The sequence below is a fragment of the Lissotriton vulgaris genome, chromosome 8 (assembly GCF_964263255.1).
Source record: "Lissotriton vulgaris chromosome 8, aLisVul1.2, whole genome shotgun sequence".
Classification (NCBI taxonomy): Eukaryota; Metazoa; Chordata; class Amphibia; order Caudata; family Salamandridae; genus Lissotriton; species Lissotriton vulgaris.
Window position 1 is genome coordinate 817,097,844 of NC_141696.1, and position 18,288 is coordinate 817,116,131.

Sequence of the window (18,288 nt, forward strand, 5' to 3'; positions counted from 1 at the left end):
GCCGAAGTGGTCCCCTTGCACAAAAAAGGCTCAAGAGAAGACCCAGCGAACTACAGGCCAATTAGCCTGATAGACTGTTCGCAAAAAGTAGCAGGCAAGGTCCTTCTAACTAGAATACAGCAATGGGCAGATGAAAACAGGATACTCTCGGATCTCCAGGCAGGGTTCCGAACTGGCACAGGAACAATTGAACAATCGTTAAGGCTATTTATGATTCACTGGAAGGTCGTCACGATTGGGAAGGGCACATTATATCTTGCTTTTATCGACCTCCGGACGGCCTTCGATTTGGTCCCTAGAAATAATTTATGGAAGGTCCTTAGTGATCTTGGCCTGCCACCTTACCTGCTTCACTTGATCATGAAGTTTTACGAAAACAACTATGCCCAAATTCGCTGGGGTCCTAATGGTCAAAAGACCCGAAGAATAGATGTGAATAGAGGAGTGCGGCAAGGGTGTGTTCTTGCCCCAACACTCTTTTCGCTCTATGTTAATGGGGTGGTGGACCACTTGTCAAGGATACCAGCAGATGCCCCTCGCCTGGCAGGTCGTTCTATTCCCACCCTGCTTTTTGCGGACGATACTTTGCTCTTGTCAAAGTCGCCAATGGGCCTACAACAGCTTCTTTGTGGCTTTGACGATTTTTGTAAACAAAGAGGACTCTGTATAAACACAGACAAAACAAAGTATCTCATCCTGAATCCTCCGCAAAAACATGGCCCTCCGCCAACATTGGGCTCCGTGGCACTGGACAGGACTAAGACCTTCGATTATCTGGGTATCAGGCTGGTGGATTCCATGAAATGGGACCAGCATCTGACTAAAATGTTGTTAAACCTAAAAAGAGTAACCGGGATCCTGCTGAAAGAGCAGAGAGCAGCCTCAACCAAACCCATAGCTGCAGTTTTGGACATCTACTCGGCTAGAGGAGTAAGTGCCGCTTTGTACGGGGCGGAACTGTGGGGAATGTCGAACTTGAAAGACCTTACTCGAGCTGAGAACATCTTCTTGAGAAGCTTGATGTCCCTCGGCCCTTCTGTCCCCATCTTGCCTCTGCAATTGGACATGGGCTGTCGGGCGATTGAAGATCTAGCAAAGTTACGCCCTTTGCTTCTGTGGGCCCGCATCTGGAGAGTCCCCGAACTCTCAAGTTATGCGGATGGACTGCGGGAGATATTAAGATCGACAGGTTGGGCGAAAATAAAGTGGCTAACGGATATCAAAGCATTACTCACCAATCTGGGGCTGGAAGAAGCATGGTACCAACAGACAGCCCCGCCCAAATCAACGATAAAACAGCTTTATTGGAACTGGGTGACAAATAGAAGGAATTCTTCCACCTCGATTTGCAAGTCGACCAGAAACTTCATGGAGTCCAAAGATATCCCCATTAGAGAACTGTATTTGGACATTATCTCAGCCCCTTGGGAAAGGTCCCTGTATTTTAAATTTAGAACTGGTCTTCTCCCCGTAATGGAATTTACTAGTCATTGGAAAATTCCATACCAGACTGCTCCGTGGTGTCCCTTCTGCCCACAGCGCCAAGAATCTGTCCCTCACCTTTTATTTGAGTGTCCTGCATATAAAGTCCCACGGTCAAAATGGCTAAAACCCATGTGTCGCACACTGAGCACTAGACATTGTAATGTGGCTCTAAGGATTCTTCTTTCAGACACTCGTACCTTTTACGCATGCGCCACCTCGAAGTACCTTGGGTGGGCATGGCGAATTCGGTCAAAAAGACTCAGACAAATTGTTTAATTACGTTTTTTATTACAGTCTGCTTAAAAACCATGCTTATTTTAGGAAATTTATTTATAGTATAAACTTGCAGTTTTTATCTTTAAATGCATTGAAATGAATTTTAATTGTATGTACGCTTTTTAAGATATTGTTTATATGTCGAAATAAAGCCTTTTTGACTTTGACTTTGACTTTACTAGTGAGAATATAGTTTTTACAGAAAGTGAAACAGAGACTGCACTAAAACAGATACAAAATGGTAAAGCGCCAGGTATGGATTGTGTTCCGGCTGATCTCTTCAAGCTGGATACAAAAAACAGGGTCCCTTATATAACCATTTTAGCCAATGCTATTGCTAGAGGAGCTAGTATTTCAGACTCTTGGAAAGGTGCCGAAATTCTCCCTATATTTAAAAAAGGTGACAAGACCCTTGCGGGGAACTATCGTCCTATAAGCCTTATTGACGCCCTTCAGAAGGTAATTGCCAGAATGCTGCTGGGTAGAATCCAGTCTTGGATAAGTGAGGAAAATAGTCTATCTCCGTTACAAGCTGGTTTTAGGGCTAGTATCAGCACTGTCGACCAAGTGCTTAGATTTATCATGATCTATTGGAAGACAGTGCACCTAGGAGAAGGTACCATATACGCAGCGTTCGTAGATCTTAAATCTGCGTTCGACCTGGTTCCCAGAGAAAAATTATGGGAAGCTCTAAAGAGAATGGGTATGCCACCTGAATTACTGGAGCTTACCATCAGGCTTCATGAGTCTAACTTTGCTAGAGTTAGATGGGGACGACAGGGCCAGGTGACAGTCCCCTTCCCAGTGACCCATGGAGTAAGACAGGGCTGTGTCCTGGCACAAACCTTGTTCCTGCTCTTTATTAATCAAGTGGTACAGTTTCTTTCTTCTACCCAGACAGATGCGCCAGTTCTGGGTGCTACGAGATTCCCCCTTTTAATTTTTGCCGATGATACCCTGATCTTGGCAAAAACACAGGTGGGTCTCCAGACAGCATTAAATAAGTTTGTGGAGTTTTGTACAATAAATGATCTTGAAATTAATGTTTCGAAAACCAAATTCATGGTTCTGACCAAGAATAGATCACAAAGGGGTCATGTTACTATGAATGGTACCAATCTGGAACAAGTAGGGGTGATGACCTACCTAGGGGTGGTTATAGACTACAGATTGCGCTGGAAGGAGCAGATTGAGGCACTTTACTTAAAATTTGCCCGTTTATCGGGTTGCCTAGTCAAAGAACAACGTTGCTCCCAAACCAATAGAGTCTTGCCAGCACTAAAAATATTCAATGCCAAAATTAGCTCTGCCATCCTCTACGGTTCGGATCTGTGGGGCTATGTAGATCTTGCCTCACTAGATAAAATCCAGAATAAATTTCTCCGTAGTTTGGTCGGTCTCCCATTATCGACTCCATCACTCCCACTTATGTTAGATATGGGCTGCCAATCAATCAAAAATCAGGCCCAATATAGGATGGTAGCCCTCTGGAGACGAATTTGGTCTACCCCAGAACTTTCTATGTTTGCAAATTAAATTCTGGAAGTGAGATCGATGTCAGGGAATTTATCTTGGTTTAAAAATGTGAAAGAAACTCTCCATAGGATGGGTCTTCATATGCTGTGGTCAGATCCGGGCAACCAGATCTTTCCTTCTAAACAAGAATTTAAACTTATGTTTTGGGCCACAGTTAAAGATCTGGTTTTGCTCTCACAAAACCAAAACTTGACTGGTTCCTTTTTACTGCATAAAGTAGTTTCCCACGTAGAAATATACTGGGACAAGATCACCAAAAGTGCAGATCGGAAACTCTACCACCAATTTCGAGTTGGCGCACTGCCAATAAGAGAGTTTACCAACAAATGGCTTAATAAACCATCTTTGAACTGCCCTTGGTGTAGCGAGCATAAGGAAACTATAGGTCATTTTCTTTTTGCCTGTCCAGCATACTGTGCACCGCGTCGGAAATGGCTAAAACCCATCTGTAGAAGGATTAACACATGGGCGTGAGAAGAAGCGCTGTCAACCCTGAGACACAATACAGCTGAGTGGATCTCCATAGGTTTGGCGAAATATATTGGATGAGCGTGGACCATTAGGGTTAGACATCTGTCAGGAAGATAGTTAAGTCCACTATGATGGTATTTGCACAAGAGGGAATATACTAGTGTAGCATTTCATTGTTATAATGTATGTATTGTGATTTGTAAAATCCCTTTCTTCTTTTCAATGCCCTATGTAAAACGTCTTGTGATATCACACCATTTAATCAATTTTTAATCAATTTGTATAAATGTATCTTGATGGCTATTTATAAACCATTTTTAATAGTAAAATTCATGATGTTGTTAATTTGTATGTATTTTTATCTGTTGTCTTTTATGAAGAAATCTTCGAAATAAAGACGTTAAAACCTGAACCTGTTAGTACCTCAAAAAAAAAAACTCTTTATAGGTTTTCTGTAAGAAAGATCCAGATGGGCAGAAAGAATAAATATGCAGAATCTTTACCATCTATTAGTTTATTTTTCCTGTGCAGGGTCACATGGTGACTGTCATATAATATAGGTAAGGAGAGGGAGAGCTTGCCACAAGAGGGTGAATTGTGGCTCACAATTCTATCACACACTCAGCACGAGGACTAGGCAGTATCCCCTAGTCAAACACAACAAAGTAGTGCAAGACATAGCTGTCTGGAATCACCGGCCCCCCTTGGCAAGTATAAGCGCCTTTTCTATCAAGATCGCAATTGACTTTGAGGGTGCAAAAATGTGGTATCAGGACTTCTCCCTGGTCACGCTGCAGCGCCACAGAACGCTTCACCCCATCACAAAATTCCTGCGTGGACACCCGTTAAGATTAATCTTATGGAACAAGGAGAATCTGAGTTTCTGCACCTTAGAGGAAGCCCACTCATTGCTGGCAAAGGATAAAACAGAGGAGGAGGAAGGCGCGCCTTCTTCACCGAGATCTGTAAAGGCGCCGGGGGGGGCACACTGCTCCTCTCGCCCCACCAGGAAACATGTCCACAAACCTACAGCTACAGAAAGTCGTATAGAAAGAGCCGCTCCCCTGCCACAATTGCAGCAACAGGACACAGTGTCGGACCCAGAGACTGACTAAGGTAGAAGTAGACCCAGTGGTTCTCCAACCTTTCCATAAGACCTCGCGGCGGGCTCAGCCATGATTACAAGGGACATTAAGGGATGCGCTCGGCTACTTTGGCCCCATCACTGAGCTTCTCTATATCAGTAGAGCTCCCAGTCTCCCGCTGTACCAGTTGTTGGATTGGACCCTATCGGGGACATGCATCCTTGGGTACTTTACTGTTACGTTCCCAGGAGGGGACCTCCTCAGTTGCTTGGTTATATGTTTCTCTCTCTTCTCTCTTGCTCAACAGCTATCATCTTGACATGCACGCACTGTACATCCTATCGCTATAGATGTGCAGGAAGGTTCATGGCATCAACCCCACTGCCATGCACAGTTTAAGGGCGCCTTCTGGACTATCTTGTGGTTGGAGTCCTAAGCCCTAATGTCCGGGGACTTAATGCACGGTGAAGCGGACAGTGCTTCACTACCTCCTCAAAGATTCCAACTGAGACATCTGCCTGCCTCAGGAAACACACCTTTGTGCTGACTGAAACAGTTTACAGTCCTGCTGGTTTGATCCTCAGTTCATTTCCTCTTAGCCAGAGAAGAGCGCAGGAGTGGCTATACGGATAGCTTCACACTTCCTGAGGAAAGTACTATAAATGCAGGAAGAGCTGTCTGGCAGATTGTTGCACCTGCGAATTGAGGTGGGGGCTACACTTATGATTGCCACTGTACGTGCCCCCAAACAAGCATCAGGAGGCATTCCTTAAGGACGCAGTGTGGCGGGTGGCGGCTACTACAGACACAGACATATTCCTGAGGGGGGTGATTTTAACAGTCACCGAAGCCCGACTGGACAGGTTGGCGCACTCAGTGGGGGATATAGAGGAAGCCCACATGCTCACAGGGTCCCTACAGATGCGGCACCAACTAACTGCATGCAAAAAACTTAAGGCCCTAGATATGGACAGGGCGTAATACACGCTCCTGCGCACAAAACAAATATGTTGGGGAGTATCAGGGTGGGCAGTTTATTGGCTCTACAGCTCCGTGCCCAAACTATACAGCAAACAGTTGCAGAGATTGATGGGTCGCAGGATGATCAAGTCCATTAATATCCACAAATTGTGCAGGAGTTCAAATGATTCTATTCCTTCTTTTATACAGCAGAAATGCTAGATATCGGGCACCTGTTACCCAGCTCCCTCAAAGCAAATCTTCCAAACTGGATAAGGATATACAACCCACTGAAGTACTTGCAGCCATGCAATGCCTGCTGCTGGGCAAAGCGCCAAGGCAGGATGGGTTCACATCAGAATTCTATAAAATATTTGTAATCGCTGTTGCGCCCCTCTTGGCCCATTTCTGCAATTCTTTTAGCGACACTAGTGCCTTCATGGATACTATGAAACTAGCCACTATTGCCTGACTTTACTTCCCAAGTCTGGCAAAGAGCCAGCATACTTTGTGTCCTAGCGAGCACTACTAAATTTAGATGCAAAAATCTTCACTAGTATAGTGGCATCACGTCTAGCTCCCTACATGCAGGGCCTTATTCACCCTGATCAAAGCAGGTTTACACTCAAGAGAGGTTGCAGTGACAACACCAAACGCCTCTGCCATCTCCTCGACAAATCACAATGTGAATGCTTACCTGTACGGATCCTATCCGTTGATGCAGAGAAGGCCTTTGACAGAGTACACTGGCCATACATCCACTTATGCTTGCTAAATTTGGGTTGGGGACACAGTCTAGACGCTGGATTGGGTGTAGGTATGCGAATCCCCAGGCAAGGGTCAGGATTATTGGGCTGATGTCCCACTCTTTTGAAATAGCAAGGGGCACCCAAAAAGGGTGCCCACTGCCCCCAGTATTATTCGCCCTGTATATGGAACCCTTTGCGGAGCGAGTTTGACATCACCCTCACATGGCAGGCATACCAATGGAAGGCAGGGACCACAAGTTGGCCTTGTAAGCTGACATCATCAGGATCGGGGTGACACAGCTATTTGTGTCACTACCTACCGCAGCTCGTGCGCGAGATTGAGCAATTTGGGCAGAAATCTGGCTTCAAAATCAGTTTCCAGAAAACCCAAGCCCTTTAACATCACTATTCCTAAAGAGGATCAGGCTGTGCATGAGCGCCTCTTCCTGAATTAGGTACCTGGGATTACAGAGCCACTCCACACAGGGCACACTGCACACGAAAACTACGCTACTCTCCTCTCTACCATCAGGTCTGAATTGTCCTCTTGGAAGAAATATACCCTGTCATAGCTAGGGAAACTTTCTGCAGTCAAGATGATTTTGCTTCCCAGGGTCCTCAAAATCATGCAGACATTGCCCCAGTAAACCTACTGCATACATATTGGGCAAATTACAACATCTAATAGATAATATCATCTGGGTGGGGAAGAAGGCTGGAATGACAAAAAAAAGCTTACCCAAGTCAGGCAGATGGGGCCTTGGGTATACCTCACCTAATGCGATAACAGGTGGCTTGGCTTCGCTACCTGGTGAAATGGGCAAGACCAAGTCCTAAGAAGCAATGTTGGTTCACAGACCAAGCCGTTGTGGGGATACACATATGGAAGGTGCTATTGCTCCCCAAGTCCTACTACCTAGGATTTATGCATCTCCTGTTACACGATCAACGGTGGGAGTGTGGGACCGAGTGCAGGAACAATAACACCTCTCCTCCCGTATTACACCCCGATTACACTTACGGGTAACCTGGATTTTCCCCCGGCGTCCCAAGGGTCCAACTTCCTTTTTTGGCAGGAAGTTGGCAGGAAGTGAATTATAAGAGGGTGGGAGACTTCTTCGACTTGGATGGTATTGTGGGTTTAAAACAACTCCAATCTAATTACAGCCTTCCATCCACTGCCTACTGGCAATACTTCGCCATCAATAATTGGATCATGCAACCTCATATTCTCCACCATGCCAGCAGGCCCCGTACTGCGTTTGAAAAATGGCTTCTCACACGCCACTCTGATAGACTTATTCTGTCGGACATTTACGCCCTATTAAGCAAATCACCCCGCCAAAACACCAGCGCAGTGGCGTTGGGAGCTGGAGTGTGGATGCATACTTACTCACAGGGAATGACATGACAGAGGACATGCATCGGCCTGTAGCACATCAATCAAATAAATGTTTCTTAAAATAGCACACTATTGGTATTACACACCTGCTAGAGTGGCCCAGTAGTGATCCAGTGGTGATGCAGATTGCTGGAAGAAGTGCTGTTAACCCGGCACATTGACGCATTTACTCTGGCACTGCCCCAAGATCCCAAAAAGTTTGGCAGAGGTTTTAGCAGACATTGATGAGATACATGGCCATGACTTGCCTAGATATGTTTTACTGGGCCTTCCAAATACAAGACTTACCCCCTGAAATCCATGCGAGGGTGCACCATTACTCTAACCCTGGGGGCAGCCAAAGAGGTCCTGCTTTCCCGTTGGGGTACTGATACCGTCCCAATGAGACTAGATTGTCTACACAAATTATGGGAACTCCTGGGAATGCCAAAATAGACGGCGGAGACCACCCAAACTTTCCCAAGTTTAGATAAAACTTGTCCTTGTATAAAGTTCCTATCCTGTGAATTTAAAGAATAACTTGTCCAATCTATCTCTGCATACTCCGCCACACGCAGACGATCCCTTCCTCTGTTTGACAGATCGCGGGTCCACCGTTGAAATTTCCCTCGAATATGCGCCTAGGTGCTTTACCTTATCCTCTTTAGGCTCCGTCAAACAATTGTTTTCCTTTTTCTGACTGCTCTTCTATTTCTTGCCTTCTATGTCCCAGTTCTCCCACTGACCTGTTTTATTTCTTATGTGTTACCCACCGTGCAGTGGATGTAGGTAGGCTATTGTATTGCACTTTGGATTTGAAAATCAATAAAACAAAGTTAAACCTAAAGAAACAATTTTTTCCTACAACATCTGCTTTTTAGATGCTTTTGTCTGCATTTCAGAACAGTGAGTTTGACATTTGTACGGCTGCGGAAGACCAGTTCATACATCATACAAAAGTCAAGTCCATTGGCTACATCAATGCTGGTTTGCTTTGTCCCTACTAGTTTTGGGTAGTCACAATAAATGTGATCTTATCAGCTAACCTCTCAAATTACGTTATTAATGAAGCCAATATGGTTCTTCTCCTCTCAAATCATGAATTTAACGTTCTGCTCAGATTGCACCATTTAATGACCTCTCAGCAGTCTTGCAGAGGGGTTTTTCTTAAAAAACGTTCCAGGCCAATACATGTTTTTTATCCCCTGTGTCCGTCTGTCATTGGGTTCTGTGGTAGCTATAGCACTGTTTTCTCTAGTTCATATTCAGTGAAGTGCATTACAGTGACAGCGATTGGCAGAAGATCGTAGAGCAGTGACGTCACTATACTTGTATTTGTATCTCTGTGGGTACCTCGCAATATTCAATCTTTCTCGTCGCAAAACATGTAAGCGAGTTAAGAACTATTAACACGTGAAGCGTTCAAAATGAAGTGTAATTAGATTATAGAGGAATAGAATTTCAATTAAAATCAAGGACTGTGTGACTCGTATTATGATCAGGAGACACTAGAGCGAGGGGGTGGGGTGGGTTACTTCTAGTAAACATTTTATGCATAACCTAACTCGGGGGACGTCCCCTTGGCACAACAATGTCCCTTGGCTTAGTTAAACAGTTTCAATAAAAGTTTTAGCTCCAAAATTATCGTAAGAATTTGCATCTTCTGTTTGTTTATTCATAAACACACTGGTATGCATGTTGCTCAAAGAGAGTTTACTTCACTCCCAACATGTTATATTTCCTTCCAATGCATTTCGGGTAGTAGTACCCTTCATCAGGCAACATGTATCTGAATAAATGAGTGTGTTTTAATGCACAAAGAACTTCTGTATTAGCAATGAGTTTGTTCAGTGGTGAACATTTGTTAATTTCGTACAGCATGTGGGCCGTTTAACTTTTGTGCTGTACATAGCCAGTGCTCAACATAACATTAGAAATCTGCGCTGTACTTAGTGAGGTGAACTAAACAATATAGGTGTTTGATGGTGAATAAATACTGCATTCAAACAGATGTGCCTATGAATTTCGAGTGGCTTCCTCAGAAGTGATACGCGAGGGATAAATCGCATGCTTTTGTGATCCCTAATGTTATCGGCGTGGCTAAAAGAGCAGACGGTGCAGTCAATGGAACCGGGGTCTCCCGAACGATTTAAAAACGTACTCGCTTTGAGCAACATACATACCAGTGTGTTTATGAATAAATAGACAGAAGATGTAAATTATTACGATAATTTTGGAGCTAAACTTTTATTGAAACTGTTTAACCCAGCCAAGGGATATTGTTGTGCCAAGGGGACGTCCCCCGAGTTGGGGTACACATAAAATTATCATTTAGCAGTGTACAACGGAGTACATACACTGTAAACACACACAACCAGGAGAATACCAGTGTACCTTATAGACTGTGCGCGTACACAATAACATTGATTACTTCTTGTAATGAAATTCCATTGAGCACCCAGTACAAGTTTCAGTCTGAAACAGAGGCAGAGGGGAACGAGGACTGCTCCATGTGAGGGCTGGGTGAAATATTGGAACTGAAGTAAAAGCCACACTAACTCAGAGGCATTCGTCACCGCACAGAAGAAATATGCACCAATCGGTCTCAGGCAAGAGACGCGTCATTTGTAGGAAATGCTCAAGGAATTCTCAATTTACAGAATGCCTCAATTCTGTCTGTATCTTTAATTCATGTTGACATCTCCCTTTGTCTTCACTTTTCACCTCTTTTGGTTACCCATTGAATGCTTTGATTTATCATTCCTTCGGTTTTTTATTTTTATTTTTGCTTTGTGCATTAAATAGGTCTTTTAGCAGTACAATGAGATTTTCCGTGCTACTTTAATATGTTGGACGATTTGGTAGGTGAGGTTCCTGTTTTCATTCGCGTCACACCGATTAGTCCTTTTTCTATGCACACCTACTTTTGGGAGTTTAAACGAGGATTACGAATGTGGCGCGGTTAACGTGGACGGTGTTCCTGTAGAGAAAGCGCTGTTGAGGAACTGTTATCGCGGTTAGTGGTAAGCTTGAATCCCCACTTTATCATTATACTTATCAGTTATTTTTGCTCGCAGTATCCTTAGAATGTTTAATGCGGGCGCTCTGGTTTTCAGGTGCTCGCGTGTCCATATGGTTTCGTGTTTGACTTTGGAGGCATTCTCGATATCAGAGCGGCAGCGTGAATCAAAGGTACAGGGTAGTTCTTCTTTTAGTTCCTTTGTGTTCGCTCCAATTAGGAGAACCCGTCTTGAGGCTATTAGATGCTAACCCTTCGATGGTTACTTTACCAGTTTAATCTCTTGAAGGCTGGCTTTGGATTTTGGCAGTCTTTGGAGGCTGGTTGGATTGTGGCAGCCTGTGCCCACAACTTTACTTTCAGGTATCGAAATTATGTTGGTCTTTGGGTATGGCACTCGTCTTACTTTTTAAGTCTCCTTGCACTCAACACTTGTGTAACGTATCAGTTTGGGTGTGTATCCTTTAAGTTCCTTTGCACTAAGCACTTGCGGAGTTCGCATTTTGGTTATTGTTTTCACACTTGTTTCTTTCTTTTATTTCTTATTTCTTGATTTTCTGTTGACTTGGAGTTGGTGAATTGGTGCTCTTGGCCATTTAATGTTTTTGAGCCTATGTCAGCTAAACTGTATGTATGTATTTATGGTTGATGATCACCTTTGTAATGCATGCACTTGTTACAGATTCCCCTGATGAAGGGCTACTGTTTATGGCCCGAAATGCATTGGGAACATTGGAGCTTGTATCTGCATGCTGAACTCAAGCTGCAACAGTTCTTTTACTTTGGATCTGATCAGCCAGATCGTTGGAATAAACTACGCAGATCTTGATTTACTGAAGCTTATGATTATTTTTTTCAGTTTCTTGATGCCATTGATGAATTTTTTGATTACTGTTGATTGATTGTACTATAACACAGATTTACCTTTGACAGTTAGAAAATGACAATTGTACACTAATATGTGACACAGTAGTAGTGCACTGGGTTAACCTAGATATTCATCTAGGTATTTCCTCTTCAATTCTGTCTGAGGCAGTAACATTTAGGACGCTTAAGACGACATACCACTTAAATAGGGAGTGATTTCTGCTCAAACTCCAGGTTTTCAACACATAAAAAACCCCAGCATGAGAAAGCACTTGCCTGTGAATTGGACTGCAGCACACCATGTGCTAAACTGCTTCTGTGTTCACCCCAGAGAGGTGGAAAGCTAACAGTTGGGCACAAATGCTATTACAGCAGCCCCACAGCTGGGTTACCTATGGTTGGTCCCATTCCGTAATGGCACAAACTAGCTAAAACTAGCTAAAAATGGTATACAACGTGCCTAGAATGATTACCAAAGGTTTAATTAATTTCAATCTGAATTGGTTGCTTTTGGCAATTAGAAAACTGTTGAGCTTATGATACATACATACATACAGGTATGAGCATCACATGTACATGTTCCTGGTATCATACCAGTTTTAAAATGCTCTGTTATAATTGGGTTTGATATCATTCGCCAGGTGCTCTGTGAAAACCATGAAAAATAAATGTTGCTTTGGGGCTTATATTAAGAAAATGTAAGATTAAATCAAAGTAGTAATTTTTTTCTTCCATTCTGAGTCAGGCGATCCACCTCAGTGGACCACTATTTTTTTCCTGTAGCTACCACCATGTTTACTCCCAAGAATCCAACACAATGTTTCTACTACATGTGCAGGTACCTACCTCTTCGAGTCTTCTTCTTTGCTCTTTCTGCTGCTCGATTCGCTTCTGACGCTCCGCAAGGAGCTGCCGCTTGTACTCTTCCTGCTCTCGGAGCTGTTGCTCCTGCAACAACTGCTGCCTCCGCAGGGCTTCCGAGCGCTCCTTATTTTCCTGCTGTAGTCGTAGGAAATCCCGACGAAGAGTAGACTCTCCAGGCACATTGACAATAGAACTGCAAACACAAATATTCATATAGTAATTGAAGTGGACTGTGCAAGCCAGTTAAAATAGTAGGAAACACTTCTAGAAGGGTTTTTAGTAAGTATACAATTCCCAGTATCTACTTCATCTAACTGAAATAGTTCATTGCGACTCACACATAAAATGGCACAGATTAAGTACATAAAACCAATTGTGAAGGCAACATTAAGAACATTTCCAGAATTTACGCTGTCCAATGCCTCTTTAAAAGGCGTGGAATGAGTGCAGTGAGAACTAGAGTCTAGACTGCAGTAAGAAAATTCCCTTTATGCCCTCCAGTGAACATCAAACCTGCTGGGGTGGGTTAGGATAGGTCAGAATCCCTATTCATTCAGTCCTTGCCAACAATGATGCCTTTTGCATTTTGTATGTTTTTTCCTTTTTTTTCGGAACACACGCATGGTAAAGAGCCAATAGATCACTGCACATGTTGCATGGCTATAAACCAATACATACCACAGAATAAAACAATCTAACGAATAGTTATAAGGAAAAAAACATTGAGATAAAACTTATTTCAGAGTCCCTAAAAAAAAGAGGGCTAATCTAGAAAGAAGTTCACAACAGGAAAGGGGAGTTCCTACTCAGATATAATCCAGAGGCATTGGCTTTTAATATTGTTATCGGATGATCAAATCATTGGAAAGTACCAATATATAAGAGAAGAGACTTCTAGGGGGATGCTAGATTACCGGTGAAAAACACAAATATGTAAATGTTTTTTTTATTGATGTCTGAACTCGAAGAATGCAAGTTGCTTGGAAACACTTGAACCTTGAGCATGAATCACTGTGACATAGGACAAAAAGGCTTCCAGATATGGAAGGCTTTAGAGTCAAGGCAGCTACCTCACTGGTCTGCTTTTCAAGGAAAACCAATGAATCACAGGCCTAGTCATGTTTAGTCATTCACTCCCAACAATGGCAAAAAGGATGCTTATTCATTGAACTCAACCCCTCGCTTGGGGGGCTGACGGGGAGCACCTAAACTGTCCCATTCTATTTGCAAGGACATTCGGCAACTCCCACAGGTGGTGAGCTATCAGTTTAGCAGAAATGCTCCTGTTACAGCAGCCCCTCGGTGGGTTGCCTATGGTTGGTCCCCTTCTATAACGGAACAAACTCGCTAAAACTAGCTCAAAGTTGTATCGAATGCGCTTAGAGTAATTACCAAAGGTTAAAATGAAGTCAAGCATTTTGTCACTTTTTCGCAAAGTCGTAAACTGTTGAGCATATGATACATACAAGAATGAGCATTATATGTACATTTTCCTGTGTTATTACAAAAGTTTTACATTGCTCTGTTATAATGGAGTTCGATATCAGTCACCAGACGCTCTCTGGCTCAGTTATAAACTGAACTACAGAAACAACTGTACCCCTTATGTGATTGTACTAGAGAACGTCCCTTCCATAGCTCCCAGTATATCTGAGGCTGGACTTTCCCTGAAGCGCAAAGTGGCATATTGGGTCAAAACTAAGACTGGCCAAAGAGATGATGCTTATAATGAATTTGTTTTATACCAGAATGCTGGGTGGGTTCACTCCATGCCAAAAACCTCTAACTCACTTTAGTCACTCAGCATATGGGGAGCCATTAAATTGTGTTATCTTGAAATATCATTTCGTTTTTACTGGTGGAATAAAACTGGGATGAGTGTCACATACAAACTTTTAATGGTAATCAAAGTGGTAGTACTATTGACTCTTAGTTTGCAATGACCTTCCACCAAAATGTTTAAGTGATATGTAAGTATACTAGTGATTATAATACACTGGTCATTTCTCTGAATCTAAACTTGAAAGAAGACTGCCTCCAAAAAAAGGATGGGACAATTAGGCACACACACAATAAGGGCATGAGGATAAAGTGGGACAAGATAGACCAGCACCCTTTCCTACACAAAGTTCTACAAAATAATCAAGTATCCTTCTATACTTGCCACTCATACCTGGTAACACCATGTACCAATTTAAAAGATTATGATGTAATTTCTACTTCAATATCCAAAATGCTAGTTTTCAAATCTGCACCTTTAAGGCAAAATACCAAAGGTGGTTTAACTGCGCTTGTTCCGCAGTCCTTAGCAGTTAAAATATGGCTTACAATCGAAACCTGGAGATAAACTGTGAGTATCTAATGCAAGGCTATTGAGTAAATCTGTCCTAGTAGGAAGTAAAGATGTACGGCCTGGGACGATCTCCTAGAAGCAGGAAAAACCAAGGATAATGACAGATTTTGGGAAGTAATAAGTCGCCCAGTATTCTCTGATAATTGATCTAAAGGAACGACGTCCTTAATAAAGCGGAGCTGCTGGTAACAGACAAGTTACTTGCCTTCGATAACGCCTTATCTGGTAGAGACAGGATCTAGCTGCAGATTCCTTATCTTAGAATAAAAGGTGCCAGACTGGATCTGGGAATTTTCCCAGCAGTACCTCTGTGCATCGGCAGAAGGCGCAGAGTTACTCTGTAGGGAGGTTATCCCCTAGATGCGACATCAACGGAGTCCATATAAGCCCTCCCCCTACGCAGGATGTCAGTTTCTTTTGTGACTATTTTTGCGCTCACAACATGGAGCCACTTCGAGAAACAGCCTGTGGAAACAGTGTGCCAAAAAGGGGAAAATCTTATGTCAACAAATACAGAATGAAATAAGAGAAGTAGACTGCAAAGAGGGAATCTAGGAGATAACAGGGCCCTCAGTTTGGAGAGTGGGGAGGATCGATATGGAATCTGCGGATAGATCCTGTCTCTACCAGATAATGTGTTACAAAGTTAAGTAACTTTCCATCTGATAGAGACATATGGTTGCAGATTCCTTATCTTAGAATCAGATACCCATGCAATACCATCCTTGGAGGAGGGCTGCAAAATCCCCAACAGGAGAAGCCGGTCAAAAAGATAGAAAGGGACCAGACAATCCAAAAATGACAGGTGAAGCAAGATGCTCACTGAGAGGACTGATTTTCAAGAATGACCATGGTGCCCCATACGAAGTAGAAAGCTACAAGACCGTAAGAACACTGTATAGAACCAGGAGAAGAGGGAGCCCAAAAGGGAACGCAAACTAAGATCGAGGAATGCAAAGGAACCAAGGACAATAGTCCACAGAGTCCAGGCCAAAAACAAATGGAAGGAGCATATATAGCGTGCTCAGAGGCAGCAATACATGCAACGAATAAGAAGCACTGGCTGATCATCGTGGAAACTATCCTGAGAAATAGATTCCGATAAAATAGACCTCAATTGATAAAATGGAGAAAAGAGAAAAAAAACAATGAATGCTGGAGAGCATTGCTAGGAAACAACAAGACCGGCAAAAAAAAAACACTTACATTGAGAACCTTGAAGGCATCTTCTGAAAGAATGTAACAGATGCTCGCTGAAGAGAAGGAAGGAAACAAACAAGTGCAACCAAGAAGGCTGAAACAGGTCACCAAGAAGGGCGTAGGTAAAATGCAGTGACATACACCGTACAGAAGGTCAGATGACCATATGTGCACAACACCCACATATCAGAAGTAAAAGACATCTACAAGAAATCCAGTCAATAGATAGGTATATACATGCAGAGATAAGAAATGTATATAAGGATAAATGTATAGAAAAAACACAGAATTTCTCAGAGAAATGAGTCATGCAGGATAAGCGAAAGTATATCCACTCCACTGAAGGTAACCCACGTACTTCGCCAGTGAGCGGGCGGAAGAGAAGTGCAGGACGAAGGGCACTCCAAGAACAGAGGTAATCAAGGGAGAAAAGAGATGTCTTACCATCGTAAAGAAGTTACGACCGTAACTGAGATGGAGACAGAAAGACAAGGCTGGAAAACAGCCACACAATGCCACCTAAGAGTAGGAAGTGGAGGGCATTGCCCACTGCAGGAAAACAAGGACAACCATCCAAGAACCAATGCAACCAAATGAGGAAGGATGCCAGCAGGCAGCAGCAGAAGAAGCAAAGAATAAAGGTCTGTGTAAAGTCCACCATGAAGGAAAAGAAAAAGACTAAGGGTGAAACAACCGGGCTGACGGAAACTAAGGGCAATAGATAGTTGATTATAACAATCCGGCACTGTCCACTTTATGCAAGCTTGAGGTAGAGGCAAAAAACCTGACCAACGCTTCATGACACGTGAGAAAAGATAGGGTAGACCCCAAGAAAGAAGTAATGAAATACACCCACCAAGAAGGGAGGGTGAAATTTGAACTCTCCCATAGAAAAAGGGGGGACAAGTTGAAGATGGGAGTGGAAGGAGGAAAGGTGGAGAAAAAAAAATGAAACCCGGGCTTTTGTGAAAGGATACCAGTCATGGATCCAAACAAGCAAGGGAACGGTGTCCTAGGTATGGGGTCCGAAAAGAAAAGCAGCAAAAGTAACCCCATAATTGCGATGGCAGAAATATATAAAACAGGCACAAGAATACTAGACTGCTGGAGACGAACAGTCACAGGAGCACAACAAGGCTGAAATTGTGGAACCCAGGCTGAACCAATGAGAACATAACTTGAGAATGGATTAGTTACTTACCTGTAATCCTAGTTCTCATCCAGGGGTATACTCATCAAAGTCATAATCTATGAATAATCCCCGCCCATGTGCGGGATCCCGGAGCATATAGAAAATACATATAAATATATATGTATAAATATATGAAACATATAATTGCAGCCTAAAAAACATTTTCTTACTGGCAAAAAATGCCGCAAAATTACATAAATTAGTATACATACAGTAGTACCCTTCCAAACCCTAAGGAAGAAAGAGCAGAAAACATTTGTATACAACAATGCTTTATTGCCATAGGAAAACCTGTAATTGCAGGCATTTGCCAGTAGGCTGCAGTAGAGTATAAAGCAAACAGAGAAAACGGACACCTTGCCTTTAAGGCATTAGAGTAGGGGTACCGTGCCTTTAAGACCTGAAGGCAACCCCCTGCTCCCATGGTGCACCACAGGTGACAGTTGGGTCAGTTCTTTTTGGAGGTGAATAACACCTGAGGAGATCCATAATAAAACATCTCATAACTTAGTAACTTTGCTCATCCGGGGAGGTGGGCGGGAGCTTATGACTTTGATGAGTATACCCCTGGATGAGAACTAGGATTACAGGTAAGTAACTAATCCTTCTCATCCAGGGGATACTCATCAATAGTCATAATCTATGAATAGATTAGCAAGCTCATACCTAAAGTCTCGCGGACGAGCAAGAAGTGTAAAAACTTCACGGAAAAGTTAAGACATATATTGACAATACATCTTAAGCAAACAAGTTCCTTAAAGAGGCCTGCCCTACTCTGGCATCGGCCTGAGTATCTGAGTCCAGGCAAAAATGGCGTGTAAAGGTATGGACAGACCGCCAAGTTGCCGCT

General features: G+C 43.1%; 1 protein-coding gene across 3 annotated transcripts in view; it reads right to left on the bottom strand.

Moving 5' to 3' along the window:
* MAP4K4 (mitogen-activated protein kinase kinase kinase kinase 4) overlaps window positions 1-18,288 on the bottom strand; it is a 665,231-nt gene that overhangs the window by 180,155 nt on the left and 466,788 nt on the right. For all 3 annotated transcript variants that reach the window (XM_086934708.1, XM_086934710.1, XM_086934709.1), the window contains exon 12: window positions 12,676-12,886. In XM_086934708.1, the coding sequence (XP_086790834.1) occupies window positions 12,676-12,886 (211 nt within the window). The remainder of the gene's footprint in view (window positions 1-12,675; window positions 12,887-18,288) is intronic.